This window comes from Pholis gunnellus (genome assembly GCF_910591455.1).
Source record: "Pholis gunnellus genome assembly, chromosome: 2".
Lineage (NCBI taxonomy): Eukaryota > Metazoa > Chordata > Actinopteri > Perciformes > Pholidae > Pholis > Pholis gunnellus.
The window spans coordinates 21,967,112-21,986,735 of record NC_136536.1 but is presented as its reverse complement, the minus strand read 5'-3'; the positions used below and the strand labels follow the sequence as shown (position 1 = coordinate 21,986,735).

The 19,624-nt window shown below is 45.2% G+C and overlaps 1 protein-coding gene across 15 annotated transcripts; it reads left to right on the top strand.

Moving 5' to 3' along the window:
- The first annotated feature begins 289 nt into the window (after positions 1-289).
- LOC306704399 (ral GTPase-activating protein subunit beta-like) lies at positions 290-17,727 on the top strand. Of its 15 annotated transcripts, none has more exons than XM_079170725.1 (32): positions 290-509; positions 1,533-1,753; positions 2,839-3,041; positions 3,159-3,325; positions 3,426-3,612; positions 3,856-3,987; positions 4,188-4,366; positions 4,853-4,921; positions 5,396-5,547; positions 5,893-6,133; positions 7,594-7,795; positions 7,887-8,054; positions 8,176-8,290; positions 8,465-8,612; positions 8,748-8,812; positions 8,934-9,078; positions 10,285-10,412; positions 10,775-10,957; positions 11,069-11,217; positions 12,215-12,402; positions 12,512-12,615; positions 12,759-12,914; positions 13,073-13,138; positions 13,569-13,778; positions 14,048-14,206; positions 14,381-14,549; positions 14,919-15,041; positions 15,152-15,288; positions 15,388-15,496; positions 15,663-15,741; positions 16,559-16,707; positions 17,473-17,727. In XM_079170725.1, the coding sequence occupies exons 2-32, from the start codon at positions 1,577-1,579 to the stop codon at positions 17,664-17,666; spliced, it is 4,653 nt and encodes a 1,550-aa protein (XP_079026851.1). In that variant the 5' UTR covers positions 290-509; positions 1,533-1,576; the 3' UTR covers positions 17,667-17,727. The 15 variants fall into 15 exon arrangements, with proteins under 15 accessions (XP_079026851.1, XP_079026858.1, XP_079026857.1 ...); XM_079170732.1 differs by having other exon boundaries at positions 12,512-12,636; XM_079170731.1 differs by having other exon boundaries at positions 10,276-10,412; positions 10,781-10,957; positions 12,512-12,636.
- Positions 17,728-19,624: the final 1,897 nt, after the last annotated feature.

Sequence of the window (19,624 nt, the reverse complement as noted above, 5' to 3'; positions counted from 1 at the left end):
ACATTTATCAAGAAAAGTAACATTCATAATAACACTATGGAACTATAGTGTTGGTCTTAATAATGTTTTCCACATCTTGGGAAATGCAACAATTCCAAACTAGATCAGGGTACCCAGATATTAGTCTAATCTATATTATAATTGATCAGAGCATATATCTTTTTTGAAAAGTTTTTGTAAAACTAAACTGGCCAATATGAAGAAAAATATTGATTTTTCATTGTTTTTCCGAAAGTACCTGAATAGGCGTAAAGGATGATTTCGGGCGGATGGTAGGTTTCGGGAGACCAGGAGCACTTGAAGGCAGCATCGGGTCTGATGCAGTTGCTGTAGCAGTCCAGTAGGGAGCGACAATCCACGCATCCTGTTTCCCGTTAGTTCATCAAGCTGCAATAGCCAAGCCTTGACATTGCGAAGATGGACGCTGTTATGGTGTAGACCTGGATACATAGAAAGCAAAAACGGCGAGTTTCAGAGGTCTGTTATGACAACATTTCCAGTTCGTACAGGTAAATAAAAAAACCTGGTTACTTAGCTAGCGAGCAAACGTTTGCGTCTTTGCAAAGTTAGGTAGCTAGCAAAATGACAGCCAGCTCAGCTACTTAATGTCAACGAACGAGCTAGCGAATATGAGCTAAACTAGCTAGCAACGTCGGTCCAACTAGTTACAGCGTACCGAGAGATATCTAACCGATACGTTAGTGCAGCCTCTAGTCTAACCCAGAGAGACAGACGTGTTACACAGAAGCCAGCCAACACTTAACGACAGCTAATGTCATCGGCAAGGCGAGGAAGATGTTTTGATGTCAATGCTAGCTAACGTTAGCAAGCTAATCATTTTGAGAACCGTTTCCTGGTTGTGATTCCTCGGCTTGTGACCAACCCGAGGTTTAGGACACAAGTGGACCTTGACTTCGTTTCAGCTTACAGTATGCTAAATGCAGCAGGTATTTAAATGATGCTATGTAATGTCAGTCTTAATACCATATTGATATATCTAGAAGGAGAGAACGTAACGTTAACGGAAGCAATAGCATTAAAAACAAGCTGGACTGTTGGATGGGTCCTGTTTCCTGTCAAACTAACGTCATAGCCAACGTTAATGTTACACGAAGTGCACGTCTTCCGACTCTTTACACGGTTTTATCTTTCGCTATTCATCTCGCTATGCTTGTATTGCGCAAAATGACAATTTACTATTTTTGTCGTATTAAGCTACGCGTTGATGCAAACGAAGTACGTTTTAATCCTGCACCAAAATACACTAGCTAGCTAAGTAAGATGAGAGTGAATCCGTTAGCGATCACCAAGTTAAGACCTTTTGATAGTCGTCAAGATCAAAACGATTATCAAAACAATATAGCACTGTCAGACAGGGTTACACATTGACAGCTTTGGAGAAGTGTTCTCACAACAGAGGCTACAGCTGTGTTGGTGCTAGACATTAGCTAAGTAACGTTAGCCTGTACCTAGTTTCCGGTTTTCTCAACCCCCCCCCCCTACGTTGACTGAAATGATTTGTGTGTGTGCAGGTGGAGGCAGGAGGTGTGAGTAGAGTGCAGTAGACATCGGCAGCATGTATTCTGAGTGGCGCTCGCTGCAGCTGGTGGTGCAGAGTGACCAGGGCCACCTCAGCGTTCTGCACTCCTACCCCACGAGCGTGGGCACGGAGGTGGCCAATGCTGTGGTCAAGCCTCTGGGCACGGCGGTGAGCCCCGTCGCCACGGAGAACATCCTCAAGACGGACAAGGAGGTGAGAAAACACTGTTGTACCAGCAGCTCCGTGGACACCACACGACGTGTATATGTCATGTTGACATTGGTGGTTCACTATGGGGGGATGATAGTACGTGTGTAGACCCCGATTTTGCCCAGATGCTTGACAATCAAACGAAAGAGTTCATTTTTCTATCTCGTAAGATCAGAGTCCTTTTCCCCGCTCCTCATGCTGTTAAAGTCTATTTAAATGCCATTAAGCAAGGCCCAGTCGGGCTGTTATATGTCTGTGGTGGAGCTACTCCAGCATGTAAAGGAGTGACTGTTGGAGCGCTGCAGAGATAGCTTCTGTTTTCTCTGCGGGAGGTGTAGGCCTGAAACACAACAGACACTTCCCCTTCACATTCCATGTTAATGGAAGTGAGCACAGCTTGGTTTGCGATATTTATTTTCTTTACGTGTTGTGTGTGGATTATGCAAAAGAATACTTTGAAAATGGCTAGTGTCATATCTTAGAGCCTCTGAGGCACTCGGTGATAAAACTATGTTAGTGTGTTTTAATAGGGATGTCCTGAGCCCTTCCGTATACTGGTTATGATAAAAAGAAGAAGCGATGAAGCAGCTGTCTCCCTCGTGCTCTGATAAAACACTGGATCGTCTGCCAATACACAACGCTGTGAGCAGGTGAACCGCACAGCTCGCAGCAAGCCAGACATCCCCTGCCTTTGCTGTCGTCTTTGATGCATTTACACCAGTGTTCAAATGTAACATTGACTGGAGGATGATGAGCTGGTTTGTCATGCAGCGCTTGTCTTTTGAATAGCCGCTCTGTTTTGGATTTGGCAAGAAATGGCATACCATGATTTGGAGAGTGTCGTTATTGCCGTCATCATCTTGCTCTAAACCTTTGGCCTTCCTTGTTATGAGACAGTAAATCAAGATGTGCTCAACACCTCGTGCTTTACTCGCTTGACATAGAGCAGACGGAGATAAGGCAAAAGAATGGCAGAGTATGACACTGTTGAAATAGGTCTTGGGAGCTGCTGTTGTCGCCCTCGTGTGTCATAAACCAATAACTTATTGAAATTCACACAAATAGATTAAAACGGTCTGGGTTCCTAGGTGAAATGGACCATGGAGGTGCTGTGCTATGGCCTCACCCTCCCCCTGGAGGGGGACACCGTCAAGCTGTGTGTGGACGTGTACACAGACTGGATGATGGCCCTGGTGTCGCCCAGGGACTCCATGCCTCAGCCCGTGGTCAAGGAGCCCAATATGTACGTCCAGACCATCCTCAAGCATCTCTACAACGTCTTTGTGCCGAGGTACGTCAGAGAGAGACACCAATGTCACTTGTGTTGCCTGCTGTTTTCTTTACTCTTTCTCTCTCCCTGGTTTCCTCTGTAACCCTCTCATTTTCAACTCTCTGTCTCCCCCTCCAGGCCTGAACAACACAGTCTAAACCACATCAGGCTTTGCCAGCAGGTTCTGACGGCGGTCCAGAAACTGGCCCGAGAGTCCGTTTCCATGGTGAGGGAAACCTGGGAGGTGCTGTTGCTCTTCCTGCTTCGCATCAACGACACATTACTGGCCCCGCCCACGGTCGGAGGTAAGACCCGCCCCTGTACTTACACAGCCCCCCTCTTGCGGTATTTACTTAGCTATCAACGCTGATTACTAAAAATCAATAATCCCGTAATATCTTTCAGTCGGGGTGGCTGAGAAACTGGCGGAGAAATTGATGGCCGTGCTGTTCGAGGTGTGGCTGCTGGCATGCGCCCGCTGCTTTCCCACGCCGCCTTATTGGAAGACGTCAAGGGAGATGCTGGCCAACTGGAGACACCACCCTCCTGTCGTGGAGCAGTGGAGCAGAGTGGCCTGCGCCCTGACCTCCAGGTGAGAAAGGCAGCCGCTCAGCTTAACCTCGGATCTTGTGCCGGGAAAGCGTGTTGAGTAGTTTGATTAGCGTTGGTAGTTTGTTTGTCCAATCTGTTTCACTCTTGTGGAGAAGCAAAACTTAAGAGTAGTAGCCTCTGAACTGGGAGATGTATTAGTGGTTGTAATAATGACAATAGGAAAAATGTCCGTGTTCTCTACTGAGTGTGATCTGTACATTCCTGTCTCGCTCCTTTAATCCAGGCTCCTGCGCTTTACCCACGGACCATCCTTCCCGCCTTTTAAAGTCCCCGATGAAGACGCCAGCCTGATCCCTTTAGAGATGGATTACGACTGTGTGGCACAGACGTGGTACCGCTTTCTCCACATGCTCAGGTGCACAAACCCTCATTTTTCTGGGTTCTAACCTGAAAAAGAGATGTTCTCTCCCCAATCAAACTAACTTGAATGGACACAGATGATTTTTGACGTGTTTGGTCAGAGAAGCTGGAGCACAGAAGTCCCTCATACCTCCCTCTCACCGTAAACTTTTTTTCTTAATCTGTGAATTTGCTTGTTTCTCCGTTTGTCTCCAGCAACCCGGTGGACCTGAGCAACCCTACGATAGTGAGCACCACTCCCAAATTCCAAGAGCAGTTTCTGAACTCCAGCGGCTTGCCTCATGAAGTGGTGCTGCATCCCTGTTTGAAACAGCTGCCCCAGATTTTCTTCAGGGCCATGAGGGGCATCAGCTGCTTAGTGGACGCCTTCTTAGGTAAGAATGAAAAAGAATCGCTCAGCTGCCTGCTTCAGTTCGGTAACCCATCACATTCAACATGCTTCTGCTGTCGTTGTGATTGTAGGACGGACTGACTTTCCAAGCCTGTCCTGCAGAACATGCAACAGAGATGTTACTCTGACAAAAATAAAGTGTTAATTATGATCTCAATACATACAAATGCATTTTCTTACTGTAGTGAAATCAATGGGTCTTGGAGGGGAGTAAAAAATATATAAAAAAATCAAAAATGCCCACATTGTTTAAAAAAAGGTTACACAGAAGTGTGAGATATAGTAATTATTAAATATAGTAATCTAGTAGTGGAAATGGTAATTCCAAGCATCCGTTTCTTATTACCAGCTGTTATTCTGGGCAGTACTCCTCTCTTAACATCAGGATGGAAGATGTCAAGTCAATAACATTTGTTGAAACGTTTGAATAGAAAGATGTCGGTGTGATTTTTCTCTCTTTACACTGTAGGTGTCTCTGTTGAAAAGAGAGATGTACGGGAGAGGGTGTTCTCTTTTTGTCCAGTGCTGCTCTCTCATGGTACACACATCAGCTGATGCATGGTCTAATGCAATGGGCCTAGTATGGAGTGCTGTGTCCATTTGGTGGTGATGATATTATCAACTGGGCTCAGTCTTTCTGTAGCAAAATGATACACTTCCAGACATTCAGATTAACCAACAAGATCATCGAGGAGGGGTCTCTTGTGGGCGCCAAAAGTCAATCACTATGGAGGGATGTCAATTACTGCTGATTCGTGTCTAACCATTGTCTTGCATGTCTACGAATGACTACCGTTTATGATCACAGACTCTGAAGCTACTTCATCTTCTCTTCTAACATTAACATGAAATACGGGGAAAATTGCTTCAAATGATTCAATTTAACCATAACAAGTTCTGTCCTCTGGAGAAGTTGGGCGGTGGAGATTTGTTTGTTCTTGTTTGCTAATCAGAAATCTCTTGACGCCAACTAACTCTAGCCCCCCAGCTCATCCTACCTTCCTGTCGACAGGTATCTCCCGTCCCAGAGCGGACAGTGCTCCGCCCACCCCAGTCAACAGGATGAGCATGTCTCCGCCCCCCTCCATCACCAACACCACGCCCCCTCACAGCCGCAAGCAGCGGCACGCAGTGGTCAACAAAACCACCAGCAAGAGCTCCATTGTAAGTTCAAGCGTTGCATCAAGCCGTAACAAATAGTAAGTGCAGAGTTAGAAAAGGCCTAGATCTATACTTTAATTACCTTATGGCAGGAGGCGTTATGTTTTTAGGTTGTAAGTCTATGTGGTCCATTCTGTGAAAGAGATTTCTCAGGAAAGGCACTACAGGAGTTCTTCACATTTGGCTCAAATATCCACCTGCACTCCAGAATGAACTTGAACAGATATTTTTTTTAATTAAAAGAAATCTTCTTTTCATCTAATCTTTTCTGCGTGTCATCTGTTAGTGCCATTCGTCATATTGTCGGCAGCCTAATCAGATATCTCCCCCCCCACCCCCACCCTGCAGGGCGGTAGTAGTCAGCCAACCAAAGCATCCCAGCAGCAGCAGCAGCAGCAGCAGCAGACTTCATCCTCCCCGACCCTGCTGTCCAGTCCCAATCAGAGCAGTTGGGAGACTCGGCCCTTGCCGGCCCCGGCGCGGCCGAAGGTCAACAGCATCCTCAATCTGTTCGGCCAGTGGCTGTTCGACGCTGCGCTGGTCCACTGTAAGCTCCACAGCGGCCTCAGCCGAGACCCCAGCATGACCGGTAAGACGTGAGGCGGGGGTTTACAGCGTTTCTTTCATTTGTGCATGGGCAGGTGGGTGTTTCGTTGCCGTTGATCAGTATGTCGTTTTTGTGGAGTTCCCTGTGTTTTTGGTGTTATTTTATTACTGTATGTCTTTGGGATATCCTTTCCTTTTTTTTTTCTCCACCATTTTCTCTAAAACTTCTTTGTGCCTTTTTGTGTGGGTGGAGGGCTTGGTTAGAAGTGGCCTGGTATGAGATTTCCATCTGATTCTAATTCATTTACATCTACAAACTAGAGCTAGAACTACATATAGACTGTAATCATACGCTAAGGACTTCATACAGCCATTCACAGCACACACAGTACTTAGTGCTTGGAAAGTGATTTGGCTCCTCATTAGCTCTCAATTAATTTGTCTCTCTTTGGTGTAGTGTCCTGCATGTGTCTGCCATGTCTTATTAATGTTAAAGAGTTGTAATGGGTCAAAAGTCAGAATGTATTGAGGAGAACGAGAAACAATAAGAACACAATTCATGCTTAATATGAATTGATCCCAAAATATTGGCTCTGCTTTGATTTTGTGTCTCTCCACTATTTCTGTTATCTTGCAGCCTCTTTTATCCAAATTCTCCTTTCTTACAAATCTTGTAAGTAGGAACGGCAGCTTGTTTTGCCTCACTTGATTTGCGTTTCTTGACAAATCTTACCCGCTTTTTAGTTGAGTTTCCTCATGATCATCGCCATTATCGCCATTGTTTTCTGTTCCCACTGCCTGTCATACATCAAAGTCCACCAGCGTTCTCTCAGCGTTCCTCCAAAGGTGATGGAATGGGTTTCACCAAACTGACCACTTGTCTCGACCATAACGTTGCCAGTTTGTGACGACGCCAACCCCCGTTTTTTCAGTTCTCATTTTCTTTTTCCTTTTGGGTCACACTAATCCTTATTATTATTTCAGACCCCTCAACTTCAGCATTAATGTTTGGTTTCCTATGATTTCCTTTTTGTATTGTCAGTTCACTTGAGTTTTGGTTTTATTGGTTTGGTGCCTCAATGCATGAACTGGATGTTCTGTACCTTGGGTGACTGTCATATAAGTGCAACAGAGAGGGAGCTGACACAGGGATTTTGCTTTGTGATCTTGCGGCTGAAAACATTTTATTACCAGCGCACTAAACTCGGTCTGATGTGCCAGCAATAGGAAACTCTTTGTGTCAGAGTTCCCTTTTGGATGATGTGAGTGTGTGTTTACTGTCATTTAAGTCTTTTTTTTCTCTTGTGATAGCGATTAAGTGTCTGCTTTATGCTGCTTTTTCCATCTAATTTAAACTATGTTTCCTTTATTTTTTTTATTGTGGTGTGCTTCTAGTAGCTACATGTCTTTGTCTGCCTGTTGCTCATACATGCATGTTTACTGGTGACCATATTACAATTCAGGGTCCCTTTCATTCTCTGTCTCTTCGCGCTCTCTACACAGCGATAGCCACTCAAGTGGGTCTGGAGCTGAGACGGAAGGGTTCCCAAATGTCCACCGACTCCATGGTGTCCAACCCCATGTTCGACGCCAACGAGTTCCCGGAGAGCTACGAGGCGGGACGAGCCGAGGCCTGCGGGACTCTCTGCCGCATCTTCTGTAGCAAGAAAACCGGAGAGGATATTCTGCCTGTTTACCTGTCCAGGTAAGTCTCAGTCCCAGGTAAGAGGATTTAGTGTCGTTAAACTGCAACAGTTTGAGTATTCCTCTCTCTCTCTCTCTCTCTCTCTCTGCAGGTTCTACATGGTCCTGATTCAGGGTCTCCAGATCTCTGACTTTATCTGTAGACCAGTTCTGGCTTCGATCATTCTCAACTCTTCCTCTCTCTTCTGCACCGACCTGAAGGGCATCAATGTGGTGGTGCCCTACTTCATAGCTGCGCTGGAGACTATTGTACCAGACAGGTGAGACTGCTTTTGGATTGGTTGATTTGATTGATATGATTTTTTTTGTGAAATTACTCTTCAGAGGTTTTGAGAATATCTCCTTCAGTTCCTTGAAGTCCATGTGTTTGGCTCTCAACAGGGAGCTGTCCAAATTCAAGATGTATGTAAATCCCACCGACCTGAGGCGAGCCTCCATCAACATCCTGCTCTCCATGCTGCCGTTGCCGCACCATTTTGGCAACATCAAATCAGAGGTTTCATTTTTATTTATTTAACATCTTCCACGTAAGTGCAGCTTTTCTGGGTTTGCAGTGTAATTTCAACCCTTTTTTTTTTTTTTGTCACTGCAGCTTTTTTCCTTAGCTTATGTAAAAGCCAGTTGAAGTTGAAAACGTTTGGTTGTTTAGCATGTTGATGTTGCGCTTTAGGTTCTGTTGGAAGGGAAGTTCAATGAGGAGGATGGGTGGCCCCATGACCAGCCCGTGTCCTTCCTGTCCCTGAGGCTACGTCTCGTCAACGTCCTCATTGGAGCACTTCAGACGGAGACCGACCCCACCAACACACAGCTCATTCTGGGTATCTACTGACTTCTTTACTTTGCCTCTCCATATTGTTTACGCAGTATTTTGCCGCTTTAAACCATTTTTGGACTGTTTTGAATCTCTATTGTTCTATGTGTTGTATAATTATTGGCCACCCCTCCCCTCTCAGGTGCGATGCTAAACATTGTTCAAGACTCGGCGCTGTTGGAGTCCATAGGTGCACAGACTGAAACGGTAAGGCTCCGATGACTGCTGCTGTCTACTTATGAACGGTTAACACGTTACAAGGCTGGAAGCAGTGTGACAGACCGGACATCAAGACCGCTGTGTGTGTGTTTTTTGTGTGTGGTGGTAGGGGAGCATAGACGGGAGCAACGTGACCGTGAGGAGTCAGAGTCACAGCCGCACCAACAGCGGCATTAGTTTCACCAGCGGGGGCAGCACGGAGGCCACCAGCCCGGACTCTGAGCGCCCCGTCCAGGCCCTGCTCCGGGACTACGGTAAGACGCACGGCTGCTCCACATGAACCGCTGTCCTCCTGCTGGCTGAATGAACACGAACGTTCCTTCATGGGATCAGTGCCTACTTGCTTGGTCGACGCACAAAACGTGTAACTTGCTGAATTAACACATGTGTTCTTCATAGCTTACGTGGTTAAAGTGGTACGCAGAGTTAAGAAGCGTTGGGTGAAATGCCTTTGTAGGTGATGCCGACGTTATTTGCTGTGATGCTGTGCTGTTGTATAGTGTGGAGTGCCTGCTAATTGCCTTTTCTATTGCCTCATCAAAAGCATTTTAAAAGAGTCTTTTCCTCAGTAGGGCTGAGCGATGTTTGGCTAAATTAATGTTTTGGACATTTTTTTTTTTTTTGAATAACTGATAATGGCCACACGTTTCTAGCTACTTCCACTTAACACTGTGCTGCTTATGGGTGACTTTGTCCAGCAGGACATGGCAGTGTTCCTGGTTACATTGTGTTGTGAGGCTCAGTACTGGAAAGCAAAAAGCAGACATGAGAGTGAGGCAATTTGTAGGTAATCTGAGGAAGTGCACGGTGCTGCGTCCACCATTGAATGAGAACGCTGCAGCTGGCAGCAGCTAACATCGGGGCTGCAATGTAATCATGTTGAGCAACTCCTCACCGTCAGTGTACATCCACTAAATGTTTAAGAATTAAAGTTGTATTTCTATGTACGGTCCTTTCCATAATGTTATCAGACAAATATAATAACCATCTGAGCTCGTCCGTGTCAATAACAAGCACGTACATTGACGTGAGGAGCTGCCCGATATGATTACATTGCTGCCCGTTTAGCGGCTGCCGGCTGCAGCAAAGATTGTCGTCACTTCAACACAAAAAAACAAACCAAAGTTACCCGTAAAGTATTTTTTTTAACTTTTATCAGATTGGCCTAGTTATTAATATATTCAGTCAGTTTGCTGACTATATCAGACATCAAGTTTTATTTTCTTTCAAAGTCAGAACGTGATCGCTCGGCCCTTTTCCCCAGCAGTGTGTCCACTATCTATATTTCAGTCTACATTGTGTGCTGAACTGATTTCAAACTCTTACTTCAATGCATGTTTTCAATATCTAATAACGGGGGCATTTCCCTCGGCATTTGAGCTGCTCTGCCTGAATCCTGCTTTGCTCTACTCTCTGCGGTGTTTGGTATTTTGGGGTGTTATATGGTCTAGCTCTTCCAGATACGGCAGCGGGCCTGCTGGTGCGCAGCATCCACCTGGTCACCCAGAGACTCAACTCCCAGTGGAGGCAAGACATGAGCATTTCACTGGCCGCCCTGGAGCTGCTGGCTGGGCTTGCCACGGTAAAGGTACAACGTCCGAACGAACACCACAGAGGGTTACTCCGTGTCTGCAATCATCGCTAGTCTGGTCCCTGTTAACTAGTGCAATTTGTAAAACAGACAGTATTTTGCTATAAAATGTAAATATCTGGGACTTGATGTGACATAAATGAAGAGTGCTGAGGGGAGAGGCCAGGGGAACATTGATGTTGTTTACATTGACATGAATACTAGCTCTAACAATACTCTAACTTCTATTTCAAATCAAATGTGCCGTATTTGAGTAAACCAATTAAACACGCACCAAAGCGCACAAACTGTTCACAAGTGCATGAAATGAAGAAGTTTGAAGCTTAACATTTGTGTGTGTGTGTGTATGTCTGAACCAGGTAAAGGCGGGAGTGGACTCTGCGGACCGTAAACGTGCCGTCAGCTCTATATGTGGGTACATTGTGTACCAGTGTAGCCGGCCAGCTCCCCTTCAGTCCCGAGACCTCCACTCCATGATTGTAGCTGCCTTCCAGTTTCTGTGCGTGTGGCTCACCGAGCACCCTGACATGCTGGATGAGAAGGTACGTTCAAAAGACAAATTCAAGTTTACCTTCCCAAACTTCTACCACACATACAACTGCAAACCGTGCCACTTGCTCTGAGATTCGGTCCTCTTTTCCTTTCTGGATCAGGACTGTTTGGTGGAGGTGTTGGAGATCGTGGAGCTGGGAATCTCGGGCAGCAAGTCCCGACAGGAGCTGGAGGTGCGACATAAAGGGGAGAAGGAGCACAACCCGGCTTCAATGAGGGTGAAGGACGCTGCAGAGGCGACTTTGTCCTGGTGAGATTCCTCAAAGCTTCTACAGCACGGATCTAAATCTACAGTTTGTTAATATGGTTAGGGAACACTTTAAACATGATAATCTGCACATACAGGTAAAGCATATATTGTTCCAAAGTGGTCTTTTATTTCTCTCTGCTCTGTCTTTACGGGTATTTCATATTTGTCTGTGTCTCGTCTGTGAATATACAAGGAATACATTTGTCATGCGACAGGATATCTATTCCACCAGTTCAAGCTTTTTGATACTTCCAGCACCTTATTTATGATAAATGCCGAGTGGAGCGGTGGTTATCCTGCATTTGCAATACGTTTTCATAAAACAGTAACCATCACCATGCCATCGTCGGTGTCATGGTTACATCCAGCCCTACGGCACAAATGAGCTATCCGAACACTAGCTTTCTAGCCGTGACGGCTCCTCCTTATCTGCGAGCGGAGACACTTATGTTGATCTGCACAATGGCTGTTGACAAGCTAGCAAACAAATGTCCATTGTGGAAGAAGTGCAACAGTACTGCTCATGTGGCTTTGCATGCTAAATACCCTGCAAACTGACACGAGGTCAGTTGGCTAGTCGGCTGTAGCAGTCAGAATTCAGAACCGCTGGCCATGACCCAGATAGCCAGGCACACAATAAACATTGTATCTAAAAAGATCCTGTGTGACTTTTGTCTAACTCGCACCTCAGACAAGAACTAAAGGAAAACTTGGTACAATCAAATCATCGCAATCTTAAAATCATAGCTGCAAGTTTAATTTCTGGATATCTCCCCAAATGTTTTTTTTTGTTATGATGTTGTGATTAATACATTTGAACATCACTTTTACATCATTTATGACTTGTTTCAGTCGTTGTTCTAAATTATGTATTTGTTCTATATTTTCCTGCTGACACGGTGACCTAGTTTCCCCGGCTTTTCCTGCTGGACCTCCACACAGCACACAAGTATAGCGTGCTGTGCCTATTGACCCAGTTTGCTTTGGTGTTCCCCAGTATCATGCAGGTGTTGGGGGCCTTCCCTTCCCCGAGCGGACCCGCCTCCACCTGCAGCCTGCTGAACGAAGACACCCTGATTCGCTACGCCCGACTCAGCGCCACAGGAGCCAGCAACTTCCGCTACTTCGTCCTGGACAACTCGGTCATCCTCGCCATGCTGGAGCAACCTCTCGGCAACGAGCAGAGTCAGTAGCTTATCATCCCATAATACCAGTTCATTGAATGTAGGAGTAGGCACTGTATCGCCTGTCAATGTATCAATTACCAACATGCCCTCCATGTCTATCCATAAAGACCCCAGTCCATCAGTGACGGTTCTGATCCGAGGGACGGCGGGCAGACATGCCTGGACCATGCAGCTCTTCCACCAACCCAGAGGAGCTCGGGCCAATCAGAGGGTGAGATCACACCGTGGTTCGGTGCGTCACGAAAGACAACGGCGCTAAACCTGACTTTTTTTTTGCTTTTGTCAAAACCTCCACATCCGTTTGGCTGATGACGCCTCTCTGCTCCTCGTCTGTGCTCTTCTCTCCTTCTGCAGCAGGTGTTTGTTCCAGAGGGCCGCCCCACACCCAACAACGGCGTGGGCATCAAGTACAACGTCAAGCAGAGGCCCTTCCCCGAGGAGGTGGACAAGATACCTCTTGTCAAAGCTGATGTCAGCATTCCTGACTTGGATGACATCGTCAGTAAAGAGGTGAGAGTCGCATCCTGTCGTTGATCTTGTATCCACGTTATGACTAATAATTGATATATTCTACTTCGGGCACAAGCTGAAACTAGATTGTTGTCGTGGCTAAACTAGAGCCTGCAGTACATTAATCACTCCTATTGTTCGTTATCATACAAACTCAGGTGGGTTGTATGGGCTGGCAGGATGATTCCAGAGCTGCAAGTACACTGATGAGTTATTTCCCACACGTGAGTTGTTGGAGAGGTGAAATTCCACTTGGGTGTCTCCTGGAATAGAGGGTCAAATCATCGTTCGTTTGGTGGAAAGCATATCAGGATCACGGATGGTGTGCAGTTTCTCAATCCACTACAATACCCTTGCAATCAGTTTGAGCTTTTTACTCCAAAAAACATGTTCTGAAAAATGACCAGAGTTGAATCAGCACCTCTCTGACACAGTGTTAAGAAAGAAGATTAAAAACTTCAGACAGGCTGAATTTTTGGAGCTGGGTTACTGGATTGGATTGAACAGGTTTAGCTAATGCAATGGTCACCGGCAATCAGCTTTGGGAGGTGACACCTCAGCATTTGGACTGTGGGACTTTGTGGGTTCATGCTGAATTTATACAATCAAGTGCCATCTGTTAGCCACCTAAAATTGTCTTCTTCTTCATTTCAGTTGGAAGTTCAGCATGACAGGCTTCGTCTTCTGATGACTAAGCAGATAGAGTATGAGAGCGCCTTGGAGCGGCACAGCGAGGAAATCTGGAAGTCCAAGCCTTACCCCGACCCACAGACGGACTGCAAACCCCCTCCCCCCTCGCAGGAGTTCCAGACAGCGCGCCTCTTCCTCTCCCACTTCGGCTTTCTGTCTCTGGAGGCGCTCAAGGTTGGTCAGCATCATTTGTGCGACCATGAGTGCTGAGAAATTCTCTTGAATTGAAGCTGAAAAAAAAAACACATTTTCTGCCAACATCAAATCCTCCAGCTACTCCCACTTAACTTTAATTGGCACTTTTACATTGTGATTCTATTAAAGTCTGTGGAATTAGGATATGAATATATTATAGTGGTAATGATGCTGTAATGTATGACGTTTCTGGTCATTTATACATTCATAGTATTGTTATTTTTAATATGCTTAATTACTATTAATAGGAGCCCAACAACAGTCGTCTACCTCCTCATCTGATTGGCCTGGAGTCATCGTTGCCGGGGTTTTTTGATGACATCAGCTACCTGGACCTGCTTCCCTGCCGACCGTTCGACACCGTCTTCATTTTCTATGTGAGGGCTGGACAGAAAAGCAGCCCCGAGGTGAGAGAGTTCACAACAGATCCTGTCTAGAATGGCAGCCTACTGTATAATTCCCCTTGTATTTCATTACAATTGGAATGAAATGGCTTGAATTTAGCTTGAAAACGTACAGATGTTGGACCTCAGTATGTGTATAAATAAGAAGGAATGTGTCGTTGTGCTCGCCGCGGTCAGATCCTGAGGAACGTGGAGTCATCGTCCAGCGTCCAGCCCCACTTTTTGGAGTTCCTGCTGTCCTTGGGCTGGCCTGTGGACGTGGGACGCCACCCAGGGTGGACGGGACACCTGGACACCAGCTGGTCCCTCAACTCCTGCTCCGACAGCAACGAAATACAGCAAACAGGTAAGATCTAAGCTAACTACTGCATCAGCTGTGAGGAAGACTTCGGAAGAATGCACATCATGGCATCTGTTATACATCTGCATGTTGGATATGCGAGGAAATAACATGAAGAAGAAAGATCAAACCTGATAGCACTCTATCAAATGTAAATAGACCAAGTACTGGTAAATAAAAACAGCAACTATTCCATTAATAGAAAAACACGAGCTGTTAAAGATTTATTTATTTGATTGTATAATTTCTGTTAATTATATTTTATTATATTGTTATTTAGTTTTTTCTTTGTCTTGAGTATGTTTATAGACTGATTTTGTAAATTTTATAAATACATTTTAAAAAGTCGATGTTGAACCTTTTCTTCCACTGTAGAGGACGCAGCTACTCCCGAGGACACGGGAGGCTCAGCGTTCAACGGGGAGAAGAAGGTTTTGTACTACGCCGATGCTCTGACGGAGATCGCCTTCGTGGTTCCGTCTTTAACAGAAAACTCTGGTCAGTGTTCTCTAAGTCGAGCACGAGTCGATAGATGCTGTATATGATGAAAACCCAGTGAGGGATTCAGGGTTGACAGAGTGGTTGTTTGTCCCTCTTTGCTTCCCCAGAGGAGTCCTCGGTGCACAGTGACTCCACAGTGGAGGCAGACACCAACGCTGACCTCGTGCCTGGTTCACTCAAACAACCCAACCTCACCCTGGAGCTGTTCCCCAACCATTCTGAAAACCTGGAGTCTGCCAAGAAGGTAACGTTTGGCTCACGTCAGTGTGTGCTGACAGCACGGATTAGGATTTCTAATGGTTTGATTTGCTTAAACTCACCGTGTGTTGTGCTGTTTCTGCAGCTGAGTCCTTTGGTGAAGACAAAGAGGTCGTCCACTGGGAAATCTTTCCCACCACTGGGTCCTGAGACGAAGGTGTTTGTGGTCTGGGTGGAGCGCTTTGACGATATCGGTATGCACATACTTCATTCTACCTCTTCTTCTCTTGTGCTGTCATTAAGTTACTCTCCACAAAACAGTTTATTAAAAGCTACTCTGTAGCCTTTGAAAGGTAGCTGTAAAAATGTGTGTGACCAGTGAAATTGAGGTACATGAATGTCACTGTTTTTTGTTTTTAGAGCACTTCCCTTTGTCTGATCTCTTGGCGGAAACCAGCACGGGCTTGGAAGCCAGCATGAGCAACAGCACTTCCTGCAGGTATTCAGACGTTTACACTCAAAGCACTCTTGTTTGCTGCCAGTAAGGAGAACATACGGTTCGTGAATTGGTTTTGGTCAGGTGCAAAAATGAAGGGAAAACTGCTAAACATCATGTGCGCTCACATGCAGGATAACAAACACACACACACACACACACACACACACACACACAATGCAAAACAGGAAGTACAACATGCAGCGTGTGCAAAAGACAGGCAGAGAAAGGGAACCGTGGCAGAGCTGTGACCACGGTTACAGACTGCTTCGTCGTGAGGACTGTGGATGGATGGAGGCTTGTGGTCAGTGGCCTCAAATGTCAAACTGATTTAAATGGCCTGTGATTAACCAAATTAACTATGCCTTGTTGTCTGGAGGCGTGTGATCTGATCCGATAACATCAACAGTTCATTTAATTAGTGAGTCGTTTTCTGAGCAGACGGCGAATCCTCGAAAGATAATGGACGCTTGGCATTTGTGAAGATTGAGGAATTATGTTTTTCCTGTTTCCAAAGCAAACTAAGAAGCTATTTTGTGCAAATAAAGAGGTGAAAATGGCATCGGAGGACAAGTCCAGTCAGGCTTCAACATGTTTCATGTGGAGGGGAAAATCTGTTTATATTTACACTTCAGTCAGTCAAGTTTCACACGATTACAGTCTGATCGATCAAGATACACGTTACTGAATGAGTTCTTTTTGTATAACTGTGGTGTTTTGTGTTGTATCGTGCCTCCGTTTGTCAAAAAGGCTTCTATTACATGTTGCAGCTCACCTACATCATCGTCCTCTGTGTTTTTGTGAACTGTTCCCGCTGCAGGTCAGGGTTACTAGAGAAGGATGTTCCTCTGATCTTCATCCACCCCCTGAAGACGGGGCTCTTCAGGATCCGGCTGCATGGGGCCATGGGTAAATTTGGCATGGTGATTCCCCTGGTGGACGGCATGGTGGTCAGCCGCAGAGCACTAGGTAACGACTCATATGGCTCTCTCTTTCTTTCTTCATCCCTCTCTAGCATACATTTCATTTTTGTTCCTCATCAGAAAGAAACAGAGGCAACATGTCTCAATGCATAACAGGGTTTTCCTATGGGACTCATTTAGGATCATTGATGAGCTTACTTAAATGAGAATAATATGCACACATAGATATGTTGTGGTTTAAATACATTGAAAACGAGCTGCATTTCATTTGTTTTCCAATGCAGAAGTTATGGTTTGTAGCACAAAGAAGGCTGCAGCACAGGTGTTGTATTCACAAGTTGAACTTGTGTCAACGTGCACGTAGGTCACACGAGCTACAGTCAGTTAAAATACAGAGAGAAAGTCTGTGGAAATGTCCTTGTTTAGCTGTACCATCAAAGAAATACATGCAAGTATTTATCTCTCCTTTGCTGACAGAGAACTTTACCTTGAAAAACATATCTAACCTCATTCTGCTCTCAATGCACGTAATGCCACTCTTGGCCAGCAGGTGGCAGAGTTGCAAGCCATGTTTTTTGACTTTTTAAATCATAAATGCACAAGAGTAAATAAAAAACATAAATGTATATATGTTTAACTTTGTCCCTTTAGTCAAAGCAGTTAGTCAAATGTTTCCCTCCCTTATTCGGTGCTGTGACTCGTCAGTTGTGAAAGGATTCATTCACATCACCTTTGTACAGTTTCACAAAAACCTTCCCATTGATTGCTTTGGCCTGACGAGCTCCTGTGTCTGCCCCCCCCCCTCCTCCAGGGTTTCTCGTGCGGCAAACGGTCATCAACGTGTGCCGACGGAAGCGTCTGGAAAGTGACTTGTACAACCCGCCTCACGTGCGGCGGAAGCAGAAAATAACGGAGATCGTCCAGCGTTACCGCAACAAGCAACTGGAGCCCGAGTTCTACACCTCGCTCTTCCACGAGGTGGGGGAGGGGAAGCCTCACCTTTAACCCCCCCGCCCCCGCCCTGTCCTAACACTGGCGCACACAACAACACACACACACTCTTGTCCTATACTCACACACCATTTACAGCTGTGCGTGCATACACAAACACACACACACACACACACAGAATCTTTATATTTATACTGTACTGTTTTGTTATTTATATGAATACATATATCAACACTGTCTGCCTTTGACTCCGAGAGCAAAGTGTCAAAAAACATGCCACGGTGGGACGCGCCTCATTTCTATGTCGCAGCCACTCGCTGAAGACTCGGACGGCTGGAGCTCAGCAGCGACTGTCTCTCTTCATTTAGTGTTCACGCTTCGTGGCAAAAGAGTTCCTGCTTGTCATTAACTGCAATACAATAGTTACACTGTTGGCCTTTCTGAACTTGTAAAGAGCTTGTCCTTTTTAAACCCTGTGTGTTCATGACGGTTTGCTAATACAGAGGTCGTGTCCTTAATCCAGATCTGCATATCTGTTTTTGTTTTAACCAGATTTCGGGGTTGGATTTTTGCCAAGGAGATAAACACGCAAGCGTTATTAAAAGAAAAGGAAAACAGTTTTGTAGTACACACAGCTGCTGCTGCTGCTGCCATGAGGCAAGCAGCTGGAAGTGATGGAGAGCATTAACCCCTGATCTGATTTTACAGAAAACAAATTGTCATCCACTGCTAAAGTCTTCCTCCTCGTGCGAAAACAAACGCATTCGGCCATCGCAGCAGCTGACTGAGCACGCCGATTTTTTGCCGTTTCTATATTTTTTTATTGTCCAGATGATTTCTAGGACTCCTGCGTTGTATTACTGCACGCGGGTGTCATTTTTGACACCTGCGCCGGTCTGAAAGTAGTCCCATCTCACAACAGCCACTGCACTGTTTGTGTGTGTGTGTGTGTGTGTGTGTGTGCGCGCGCTTGCGTGGCCACATTTATGCTTATTCAGCCAGTCAAATCATTTACACTACAAGGAGTCATGGTGACTCGAACCCATACACTGCATTTAGAGATCTGGGAATAACCCTGAAACTGGTTTACTCTTAGCTTGGTATATTTTAATTGACTGATGATGAGCAGTCACAGAGCTCCTGGAGTTTGCACTTGACGTTTGCAGGGCTGATATGAAATGACCGCAAAATACATTTTAGGTATGAAAGACAATATTTAACTTGTCTGAAATATTCCGTTTTGGATAACAGAAATGTGCAGTTTTGACTTTTTTTTTGCTTCACAATTGGTCTCACTTTTGTTTACTCACTGTACTTCTGGTTTTGATTCGAGCCTGTAACAATGTGAACTTATTTATCACAGCGACGAAAGCAGGGCCAACACCTCTAGTTTCTTTGTTCTATTTGAGAAGTCTTAATGCACTGAGCACGTTTTATGTTTATTTTCTATTCCCTTTGGTTACCGTACATGTCTTTTTGTACTTTGGTGCGTTTTTGGAAGCAACCCCCTGCTGAAGGAAGAGTTTTATCTTGCGATATATAAGGAAGAAGAGGCGCCGGAGTTTTTTTTTTAACCTATCATGTCTAATAGTGCGACTCACTTTTTATGACAGTGCTTTGTGCACGTGCCTTTTTTTTTTTTTTTTTAGAAGGAAAAAGTACATTGAATATGCTTCAAAAACTACATACAATCAGTCATACATTGTATCCTATGTTACTCCTCTGATGTTTGATCATATTTAAAGATTTGCCATGTACAGAAGCGGAGGATGGTATGTAAATATATGATAGTGTAAGGCATTTACAAGTTGTCTGTTGCATTCCTCATCCAGCGAGAGAAGTTGTGTATGTATGCAATTACGCGTGGGAGCATCACAATGGGTATTGAATGTAACATGCATCAATTAAAACTATTATTGACATTTTAATTTGTTTCTCCCACTCCTGATGTTTGACCTTTTCTTAACTGGATGGATCTCTGTTACTATTATTGGTTAGAGACAAAATTACAC

Coding starts and splice junctions, on each gene's coding strand:
- LOC306704399 (XM_079170723.1), top strand. CDS start 1,577: ATGTATTCTGAGTGGCGCTCGCTGCAGCTGGTGGTGCAGAGTGACCAG. Junction 7,796..7,886: donor CTGCCTGTTTACCTGTCCAG/GTAAGTCTCAGT, acceptor CTCTCTCTGCAG/GTTCTACATGGTCCTGATTC. Junction 8,813..8,933: donor TAGGTGCACAGACTGAAACG/GTAAGGCTCCGA, acceptor GTGTGGTGGTAG/GGGAGCATAGACGGGAGCAA.